General features: G+C 38.4%; 1 protein-coding gene across 2 annotated transcripts; it reads left to right on the forward strand.

Annotated features, from left to right (window-relative positions):
- The first annotated feature begins 283 nt into the window (after window positions 1-283).
- On the forward strand, window positions 284-9,767 carry LOC122041695 (CRM-domain containing factor CFM3, chloroplastic/mitochondrial-like). Of its 2 annotated transcripts, none has more exons than XM_042601470.1 (9): window positions 284-1,212; window positions 2,508-3,000; window positions 3,093-3,223; window positions 4,190-4,534; window positions 5,239-5,395; window positions 5,472-5,764; window positions 5,896-5,967; window positions 8,013-8,263; window positions 9,470-9,767. In XM_042601470.1, exons 1-8 carry the CDS (start codon window positions 370-372, stop codon window positions 8,184-8,186), a joined length of 2,508 nt encoding a protein of 835 aa, XP_042457404.1. In that variant the 5' UTR covers window positions 284-369; the 3' UTR covers window positions 8,187-8,263; window positions 9,470-9,767. The 2 variants fall into 2 exon arrangements, with proteins under 2 accessions (XP_042457404.1, XP_042457405.1); XM_042601471.1 differs by having other exon boundaries at window positions 287-1,212; window positions 5,896-5,955.
- Window positions 9,768-10,352: the final 585 nt, after the last annotated feature.

The raw sequence follows: 10,352 nt of genomic DNA on the forward strand, positions 1-10,352 counted from the left end.
TTTCCGACAACAGAATGATCTTGGATCCAAAATACGCAATGAGGAGGAATCGAGCGAATCATATTCTCTCTCCGAAGCTGAGCCAGAAGGCCGAAAGCGTTACCTTGGAACCGGCACGAAGAACAGGTAGGGTTAGGGTTCCGGCGGCCTGGTCCGGCGAAGAACCACTTCGCGGAAGCAAACGCGGATCGGCGTTTTGTTTGGCAAGCTCCGAGACGATATGTAAAGACGTCACGTTATCGTTACGTTTTTTTGTTGATTACGTTACGTTATAAAGTTAATAGCGGAGCATAATATCGCCATCTCCCTTATCCCGTCGCTCCTCTCGAGCAAATTATCAAACAGCTTGTCTTCACCGAGGAGGAGCGAATGGCTCTCCTTCCCAGCGCCCACATCGCGGAGCTCCCTTCACACAGCTCCTTCCCTCTTTGCTCCCGCCCGCTCTCTCTCTCCCTCTGGCTTCCCCGCTGCCGATTCCACCGCTTCCGCTTCTCCGCAGCTTCGTCGTCCTCCGTCCGCCTCGCTGAGCGCGGGGGCGGTGATTCCGATGCACGGAGCTCCTCCGGAAACCCAAGGCTACCGTGGGAAGACAACGACGAGGATGGCAGGCTACCCAGTGGTAGCACGAATCCCCCTTTCCGCTCCGCTCCCTGGTTGCAGCAGTGGGATCCTCCTGAGTCGTCTACATCCCAGGCTCCTGCAAAGAGGAAGCCGAAAGAGCCCGACGTTGGCCGAGGCGGCTCCATTGAGAGGATCGTGTATCGGCTGCGTAACCTCGAACTCAGTTGCGAGGAAGTAGAGGGCGTGGACGGAGACAGCAAAGAGACGCCTTTGAGCGGAAAAGAGAGGTTGGGTGAGCTTCTAGAGCGCACCTGGAGCCGTCCGCACACGTGCCAAATGGTGGATCGAATTCTTCTGCCGTGGGAGAGGGAAGACGACAGAGGGTTTGTGGAGGAAGAGGTTACGAAGGGAGAAAAACGAAAGAGACTGAGGGCGCCAACTTTAGCAGAGCTCACCATAGAGGATTCTGAGCTGCGGAGGCTCAGGCGGCTGGGAATCATGCTGAGAGAAAGAATCACTGTGCCGAAAGCTGGTGTCACGCAGGCCATTACTGAGAAGATTCATGATGCATGGAGGAAGTCGGAGATAGTTCGGTTAAAGTTTCACGAGGATTTGGTCCATGATATGAAGACAGCTCATGAGCTTGTTGAGGTTGGTATTATTCTAGTCATCTCCTACTTGTTGATCTCAGTTATTCCTTTTTTCTCTTGTACATCTTGAAGCACTAGGATAATCTTTCTAGACAATGTAGTTAATATGAGTATAGGAATGCAAATGCATACTCAGATACAAGTTCAATTTATATCGCCTACTCTCCTGTGTGTTGGAAATCTATTTAAACAAAATGGTTGAGGTTGTGTCATCATCTGTTGACGCTTTCAAGAAATCACTGTAAGATCAATGCCCAATAAGGTAGATGCTCTGATCTACCATCTTGAACTGCCCACAACGGATCAAGACTAGTTCACATAGAATTTGGAAGTCACCTAGCATGAATTCACATAGTGGAATCTTTCTCTTCATTCTAAAAGCAATACACTGAGCACATTATGTTAGACAATCTTCTCCAGCATAATAGGATGATAAACGAATACAAGAGAAACACAAAAGCAATATAACAAGGATGTACTTAAGCCTATTGTCCAAGAAGAGAATTCTAATTTATATCAATTGAGAGCTAAAGTATAGAGAAAACTTAAACAACCACTGCTTGCATCATGTAGAAAAATCTATCAACCTCCCTAGACTCCTTGCTCAACAATAATGAAAAATAAATAAAACTTTGCAACTATCTCAACCAATGCTGATAGCTGTATGTATCTTGAGGCACCATCTCAACCAATGGTGAGTGCACGAATCACTATGCAAGGGAATTAAACTAAGGTTAGAAAATTTTAATAGATGCAGAACTGATGTAGTAGGCCGGACCCACATACCTTCCTTGAGGTGATGGGCTGCAGTTAGGCTGCCCTCTCACACAGGGTTGTGCGCATGCTGCTTGTGTGTGCCTGCACGACTGTTGGTTTGAACCACCTGATAGACCTTTGCTGGGTTGTCCCCAATGCTTTAATGGGTTATGCAGCCACACAAGGTGAAATCAGCAACTCAAACAATCAGTCACAGTGATTGTGTTTATTTTCTGCTGAAGCAACTGCAGATTCAGATCCTGGTTCTGAGATTGTTGAGGGCAAATTTCTATCATATGAAGCAATTTTCTAATGTATGAAGCTAGAATAGAAATCAAAAGTGGCAGTATTAGGATTGTTTTCGGCAGATGATTTTAACATTTACTATAAATCATTCACCATTTTGAAACTATTATCGTGGTCTTCTGTAATTTTGTAGACAAATATTGGATGTGCAATCTTGTTGTTCACAATTCTATGATAGTTACACTACATGTTTTCTCGTGCTGATGTATTCATAAAGGTTATGCTTGTGGACAGAGTAGGACTGGAGGATTGGTTATTTGGAGATCTGGTAGTGTTATGGTGGTCTATCGGGGTAGCAACTATAAACGTCCTTCTAGAACTCAATTGCCAGATGTGCAAAACAATCAGACATTAGTATCAAATGAAACTGAGTCATTATTTATTCCAGATGTTTCAGAAACCACCACATTGGTCGAGAATGTTGATCATTCTGTAACCTCAAAACCTGTAACTTCAAGTTCATTTGATTTAAACCTTAAGCATGAAAAAAATCTGGCAGAAGAGGAAGTGGAGTTTAACCACTTGCTTGATGGGTTAGGTCCTCGGTTTGTTGATTGGTGGGGAACTGGGATTTTACCTGTAGATGCTGATTTATTACCTCAAAATATTCCTGGTTTTAGAACACCTTTTAGACTTCTGCCTTCTGGTATGCGAGCACGCCTTACCAATTCAGAGATGACCAACTTGAGAAAGCTAGCGAAGAGACTTCCTTGTCATTTCGCCCTTGGTATGCTTGGTCAAAATGTTTTTTTTTCTCAATTCTGTTTCTTTATTGCTTCTTTCATGCTAATGTTATCACCTCAAATTGTTATGGTGAAGGGAGAAACAGACACCATCATGGTTTGGCAGATGCTATTCTGAAGATTTGGGAAAAAAGTTTAGTTGTGAAAATTGCAGTGAAAAGGGGAGTTCAAAATACCAACAATAAACTAATGGCTGAAGAGCTGAAGGTTCGTATAATTTTTTAGTTTCTTCTGTAACTATTTTTTTCTTCTCTAGGTTTCTATCTATCCTGCATCTTTATGGATTCAAATCTTGATAATGAGGGAAAATATTTATTTTTGAAGAGGAAAGTAGCTTTGTGTTTGATGTGAACTATGATTGCTCTAGCTTGGTTATGATAGATACCACTTGTCATCTTCAAATGGTTCTTTTTTATTTGGGATTGGTTTCATTTTGAACTTGGTTCAAGGTTTGTCTTCCAGCATATTTGAACTTTTCTTCCTCAGTTTTTTTTACTGCATTAAAGGCCCCATTCCGCTTAAGCAATTAGTATCAGTATATGAGTTTTCTTATTGGAGATTGAATGCTGAAACTTTTTTTATTTTTTTAATCAAAGTGTCATTACAGTTGGTCCATTTCCTTTTCTCATACTTCTAAGAATCCAACTGTGTAATGGAATTGCCATACACACTCATTTGCCAATTGTAGCAGTTCCAGATATTTGCCCTTGGCCCACATCCTTTTTTACCTTTTTAAATAGCTAGAAACATTTTCAACTATCAATTTAGTCTTGTTTGGCACTCATCTGTTTTTTATTTTATTTATTTATTTATGATCTCTCTAGTTTTCCTTATATTTGACTACCTTATCTTACATGTTGGAATATATATATATATATATATATATATATATTTTCGGAGCTAACCTTCTGCATGCTGATTATACATCCTAGATATGGAGGATGCTTGTTTACATATACCTGTGACAATGAAACAATAGTGGATTTGTGTTTTCAAATGTTTTGCATCTTTATGTATTCTTAACAAGTTATTTACTACATTTCTTTTAAAAAAGGATGTGGTTTTGCAGTTTGCACTAGTAGTATTTTATGCAAAATTCTATTTATGATTGCACAAATTGACATTTTTTTAACATAATGACTTAAAGATTTAAGTGGTTGCTTGACTTTAAAGGCTTTGATTGGAGGAACCTTGCTTCTTCGAAACAAGTATTACATTGTTATTTATCGTGGGAAGGATTTTATTCCGGCTTCTGTAGCCACTGCTTTGGCTGAAAGGGAGGAACTGACAAAGGAAATCCAAGATGCAGAGGAGCAACTGCGGAAAAGAACGATTGGAGAACCTAGTGTAAACGCACCTGAGGGGGATGCACCTGTTGGTACTTTAGCTGAGTTTCTCGAGGCTCAAGCACGGTGGGGAAGACAAATATCCACTGAAGAGCGTGATGCAATGAAAGAAGAAGCTTCAAGATATAAAACAACCAAGCTTTTTAAAAGGGTTGAACATAAACTATCCATTGTAAGTTTCCTTCTTCTCTGGCAAGCTGTGCTTCGGCTTTTATGAAATTTGAAATGTCATGTATCTTGAATTTACTTACATATTACTTTGTTATAGTAAATCTCTACAAAATTTTTAGAGATTTGCCCCCTTTGCATGTTAGTCAGATTTTAAGGAACCCTTTTAAGGCTGTACATCCTGAACTTGTAGGCTTTTAGTTATATTTTGGTTGTTTAAGAGTGTTCTTGATGTTTGCATTTAGAATGAATAACTAATGTTCTGTTATAGCCATACAGATGCTCATACAGATGCTCCTAAGTGTTAGAAGGTAGATAATATAAGAAAGGGCAGCCTGGTGCATGAAGCTCCCGCTATGCGGGGTCCCGGGGAATGATTCATTGTACGCAGCGTTACCCTGCTTTTTTGCAAGAGGTTGTTTCCAGGATTCGAACCCGTGACCTTTTGATCACAAAGCAACAACTTTACTGTTGCGCCAAGGCTCCCCTTCTAGAGAGTAGATAATATGCATATGAAATATCCAGGATGCGTCTATGAACTAGCTGCTGCTGGTTGTAAATTCTCAGTGTATTCTCATATGTTTATATATAGAAGATATCTGATCTAAATTAAAAAAAAAATCTCCATTGTGTGTGATTGATTTTTTTTTCCTTTTCAAGCAATGCTTTAATGTTAATCATAGATAATTTTTATTTCCCTATGGGCAGGCTCAAGCAAAGAAGGCAAGAGCTGAGCAATTGCTTACTAAGATTGAAGCATCAATGGTTCCTGTCAATCCATGTGAGGACCAGGAAACAATCACTGATGAAGAAAGATCTGTGTTTCGCAGAATCGGTTTGCGAATGAAGGCATACTTGCCACTTGGTCAGTTTCTGTCTTTTGGTTATTTTTGCCGAATCACCGCTTCCAATTTTTAGATTGATTGTTTGTCCAAACATAGGAATCCGTGGTGTTTTTGATGGTGTGATCGAGAATATGCACTTGCATTGGAAGCATAGGGAATTGGTTAAGCTAATTTCTAAGCAGAAAACCTTAGCTTTTGTTGAGAGCACAGCAAGACTCCTCGAATACGAGAGTGGTGGTATTTTAGTTGCAATTGAGCCTGTCCCCAAAGGTTATGCACTTATTTATTATCGTGGGAAGAATTATCAACGACCTATTAGCTTGCGCCCTAGAAATCTTTTAACAAAGGCAAAAGCATTGAAGCGTGCAATAGCAATACAACGCCATGAGGTATGTTCAAATTACTTTTATATTATGATTGCAAAAGAAAGTCCTCTATCTCACAATTTTATCCCTAACTCTTTTATTAGATGATGTCTTGAATTTAATTGCTGTTTTTTCTCTCTCTATATTTAATGCAGGCCCTTAGCCAACATATAGTCGAGCTTGAGAAAAACATAGAAGTAATGAAGGAGGAACTGGTATGTGCCAATGTCAGTATAACCTTTTGGGAATACAATTTTTCTTTTCCCCTGGAGAACAATTCACCATTTATGAATAGTCCATTCAGTAATGCTTGTTTTTTTCCCCCTTTAGCTAATAATCAAGAACATGCTTTCATATCATATATGGATATAGTTCAAAGTTCAGGATCTTGTGCACAATGGTTAGAACTATTTTAGTGCTATTGTTGGATGAAATTCTTTGTTCTATGTTAAAGCAAACTGATGCAAAGCCTGAATCAAATCCATAGACATGTCTCATCATCCATGGTCCTAAAAATTAGCTTTGAGTGATTGTTTTTGCGCTATATGTTCAACTTCCCAGTATATTATTTCTTTTTTGCAAGGATATATGAGGGGAAAGGGGGCACAACTGTTCAATTCTCACTTCGGATTATTGGGAACACTTGGAGGGAAGGGGGCCAAAATGGAGGGGATGAAGAGGGAAAGGATATCTACTTGGATGAAGTTACAGAGAGAGATGAACCAATGAGGATCGCTGTCTCTCTTGCTCCTTTTAAAATTGATTTATTTAAATATGGATAGATTGGGTGAGACAAATGAAAATTATAAAATATCTGATGCCCTTTCTTCATCACTAACCACTACTCACCACTAAATGTTGGACCACTATCGAATCATCAATGATCACCACTGGTTATCACTCGTTGGCAGCCATCGCGACCATCATCAGTCGTCAGTATTGTCAGCTGTGGTCATCACAACTGTACGCCACCATATCTCATCACTGAACCAGTGTCTTGTCTTCACCTCAACATGGTCACACATAATGGTGGTTCAATGTGACAACTAAACATTACTAGACCACCACTAATCCACTGCAGGACCTTGGCAAATCATTGGACCATCACCAAACTACAGTGGAGACAAATCATTGGACCATCACCAAACTACAGTGGAGAAGAGGTCGACAACGGATAGAAATGAAAATTTTCATGTTCTCTCCTTCTAGTCCCCCTTCCAAGCATTTATCAACTTCTGATCCATTGTCTCTCCCTCTTCTCCTTTCTCACAATTCTCTTCGTCCTCTCTTGCTCAAACTAGACATAGTCATGGGCACAGTGAGTAAAAAGATGTTAAATTAGGGTAGAGACTATTTCATCCTAAAATGACTAGTCATTTGGGAGAGAGACATTGTCTTAATATACATACATAACATAATGGACCACCTCACTTGTCTATATTTGATATATTAGAGTTAAATTACAAAAAATTTTATTTTCAATTGATTAGTCATTTTGGATGGCATGAGAGTCATTTCAATTCATGGTATTGAAAGCTAGACCTATGCCTTTGAGTCACTATGGTGTTGTGAAGCACGTTAGAGTTAAGATGTTCTACACCCAGTAGTTCTGAACAAGTGTGATGGTCCATTATGTCTATATATTAAGAGGGTGCCTTGATGTAACATGAAATTTGGGTGGCAACTTCAACTTGACTTTTGAGCTTACCTCTTCCATCTTAAATCACGCCTCAGGCATCCGCAACACTGCCCCATCCCAGGGTCACACCAGCCACTATCTTCCACCTAGTTGAGCAGAATAGCTTTATGACTGCAAGCTGCTTCAGGAAGTTGTCAGCTCAGTAGCATTGCAACTGGCCCGCCATGTTGACAAAGGCATCAAGTCTTTGATGTACCTCTTGATAAGGATGTCCTCAATTCACCCTGAAGCTCCCCTCTACCTTGAAACCTGATCTTAACTTACAGCTTGGCAGGCCTACTTTGACCTAAGAACTATTGTCAGGCTGACATCTGAATTAAATCCGGTAGGTTGATGTATTTGATCAAATCAGAGAAATCCCTTATCTGCACACAGTTGATTTTGTTCGAGTATGTGTATGTTCATTAAGTATAACTTGTATTTTGTAAGATAGCATGAAAAAAGTGAAGTCATTTACTTTAAGATCACGTGGGAAAATTGTCTCAATGACCCAATGTCATTTTAGCTTGACTCTATCACCTAGAATGATTGATTGCATGAACCCTTTTAATATTTTCTAACTCACGTGTACAGGGAATCTCTGAAAATGAGGAAATAGCTGCTACTGGCACAAATACAATGCAGTCCGACGATGAGTCGTCATTTCAGATGGAAGATGAAGATGCTTCTCTTGATTCTGATGATGAAGAAGACGTCAGTGATTTCTATGATTCTGAAGACGAGGAGGATGAAGCTTCAAGAGATTGAAGTGTCTTCGAGTAATACTCAATCAAGATATTAAATGTCATCCTGAAGGTGTTGTTGGAGCCTTCTTGAAGGTTAAGGTTAGTATTTTTTTCACACGCTTTTCTATATTGGAGTGCAATAGAAGCCATAATAATTTTGGGCAGTTGAAGATGTAAAATCAATATCCAAATTGTGTGTGTGGCCTCATCATATGCTTTTTCACATGCTGCTTCTTGTCATGGACACTTCGCTGTGGCATGAAGCTTTTTTGTTTGGCAGATCACGCAAGATTTAACTGAATAATAGTTATAACAATCAGGGAAGAGAAATCAAAGGGAACTAGGACTTTTGGGAAATCAAAGCAGGATTTCCCTTGTATACAGTGATGTAATGAAGTAAAAACTAGTTTTGTTGTTATGGGCACTCCATTTTCACTCCCTATGTTACTGAGAAACAAAATATCCCCTTCGGGTTTTGACCTAAAACATTCTTTGATATTTAAAAATATTTTAGGTGTTTTATCTTTTTGATTCAGGTCCTAGTCTTGATCTTCATTTAAAATATGTAAGAATGAGGGTACTAGCATGGAAGAGAGCCATTGGCGTTGATCTAAACTAACTAATTCTTTATATGACCTGTTCTTTCTCTTTTAGCAACGTTTTATATTGGTTCAAATTGAGGATACGTGAAATTTCAAGAATATGCAGGGTGACTCCCCATACCTCGTTAGCCAGTAAATTAGAAACTTGTCGCTAAAATTTGTTTCACTTATCCAGATAACTTCACAACCAATTACATTCACCTTCAGAATTGGAAATATTTGGATCGTGTATGATGCATGCAATCTATGAGCATGTAATTCAAACTATTCAATGCTAGATTGAATCTCAACTGCCTAGCTAGCTGGAGACCCTCGGTCAAGAGTAATGTCCGAGAGTATTTTTCAGTTGGTTTACAAATAAATGGGCCATTTCATTTAAGGTAAGAGGTCAATGTCACTGAGAAACATAATGTGTGATCAAGCTTGTGGTCTATTACAATGCAAAAGTGAGAGGGGAACTAGTTCCTTTTGCAAACTTATATGATAACATGTAACAATGAACTGAGAACTACCAGTAATATCCAATCTTGTAGAGTTTCAGTTAGTCACTAGAAATATGTTCTGCTCGCCTTTCTATCGTTTGAGCTGAATGCATCTGTTACCTCTGCTACTTGTGTAGTTCTAGTTCTTGGAAAATGTCAAAATTCTGTATCCCTTTCTTCCATCCTCTGGAAAATGTAACAGGTTTTGAACTCCTTGGCAGGGAATCTTTAAACAAAGCTACTGTATGCATTGCGGAAGCAGCTGCTAATCTCCAAGATTGGCCACCAAAGGAACCTATGCAATAGCTCATCAAGTCTGTAAATTGTAAATCCATCTGCAGTAAATTTGTTCTTCATTTTTGTACTTTCCTCTGATGATTTGAGGTCTGTTTTTATACTTATTTTGTCGCTGGTACTAGTCATCGCTGTCCTAGTTCCCCCTTAATTGGGTTCTTATTCACCAACATGTGACAATTTTAATTGACAACTTATTGAGGTCTGATAATTTTTTTGGGTGAAGTATTTGTATTCTACGCTGTTAATTTTTGCATATGCATGTTTTCCGTTTTATGTTCTACCTTTATTTTTTTATTTCATCCTTTTTTTTTCCTTCTGTTAAGCTGGGAATGACTATCCATTTTCCGTATACCCTTCCAAAGCCTAATTCATAAAATATCATTTTTGATATATTTTTCATGTCTAAAATATTAACTTAATTAAAATTGAGTCAACACCTATGAAATAATAGCTATGAACAATTAGAGTGGTAAATAAGTCAAGCTAAATTTTATGATGTTTAAAGTTATTCGGTAAGTTAGTTGAGGTGAATCTAAAATGATTAAGCTATTAAAATGATTATTCAAACTTAGTCTGATTTTTTTCATGAGTTTGAGTTTGGTTCAAGTTTAGTTTGAGTTTAATTTATTTAGATATTATCGAGCTTTTAATTTAAACTGGTTGATTGTTTTAAATTTTTACATTTAAATTTGTTTGGTTGATTATTGAGTTTAATAATAAAAAAAAATATTTAGAATGTTAATAAGAATTTTATTAATGAACTTAATTCACAAATATTATTCATGAATATTATTTATAAATATTATT

This window comes from Zingiber officinale, chromosome 2A (genome assembly GCF_018446385.1).
Source record: "Zingiber officinale cultivar Zhangliang chromosome 2A, Zo_v1.1, whole genome shotgun sequence".
Lineage (NCBI taxonomy): Eukaryota > Viridiplantae > Streptophyta > Magnoliopsida > Zingiberales > Zingiberaceae > Zingiber > Zingiber officinale.

Bases quoted from the DNA above. Each gene is read 5' to 3' on its own strand.
- LOC122041695 (XM_042601470.1), top strand. From the start codon at position 370: ATGGCTCTCCTTCCCAGCGCCCACATCGCGGAGCTCCCTTCACACAGC. The intron at 5,396-5,471 runs GTCAGTTTCTGT...GTCCAAACATAG, and splicing joins GAAGGCATACTTGCCACTTG to GAATCCGTGGTGTTTTTGAT. The intron at 5,968-8,012 runs GTCAGTATAACC...TCACGTGTACAG, and splicing joins AGGAACTGGTATGTGCCAAT to GGAATCTCTGAAAATGAGGA.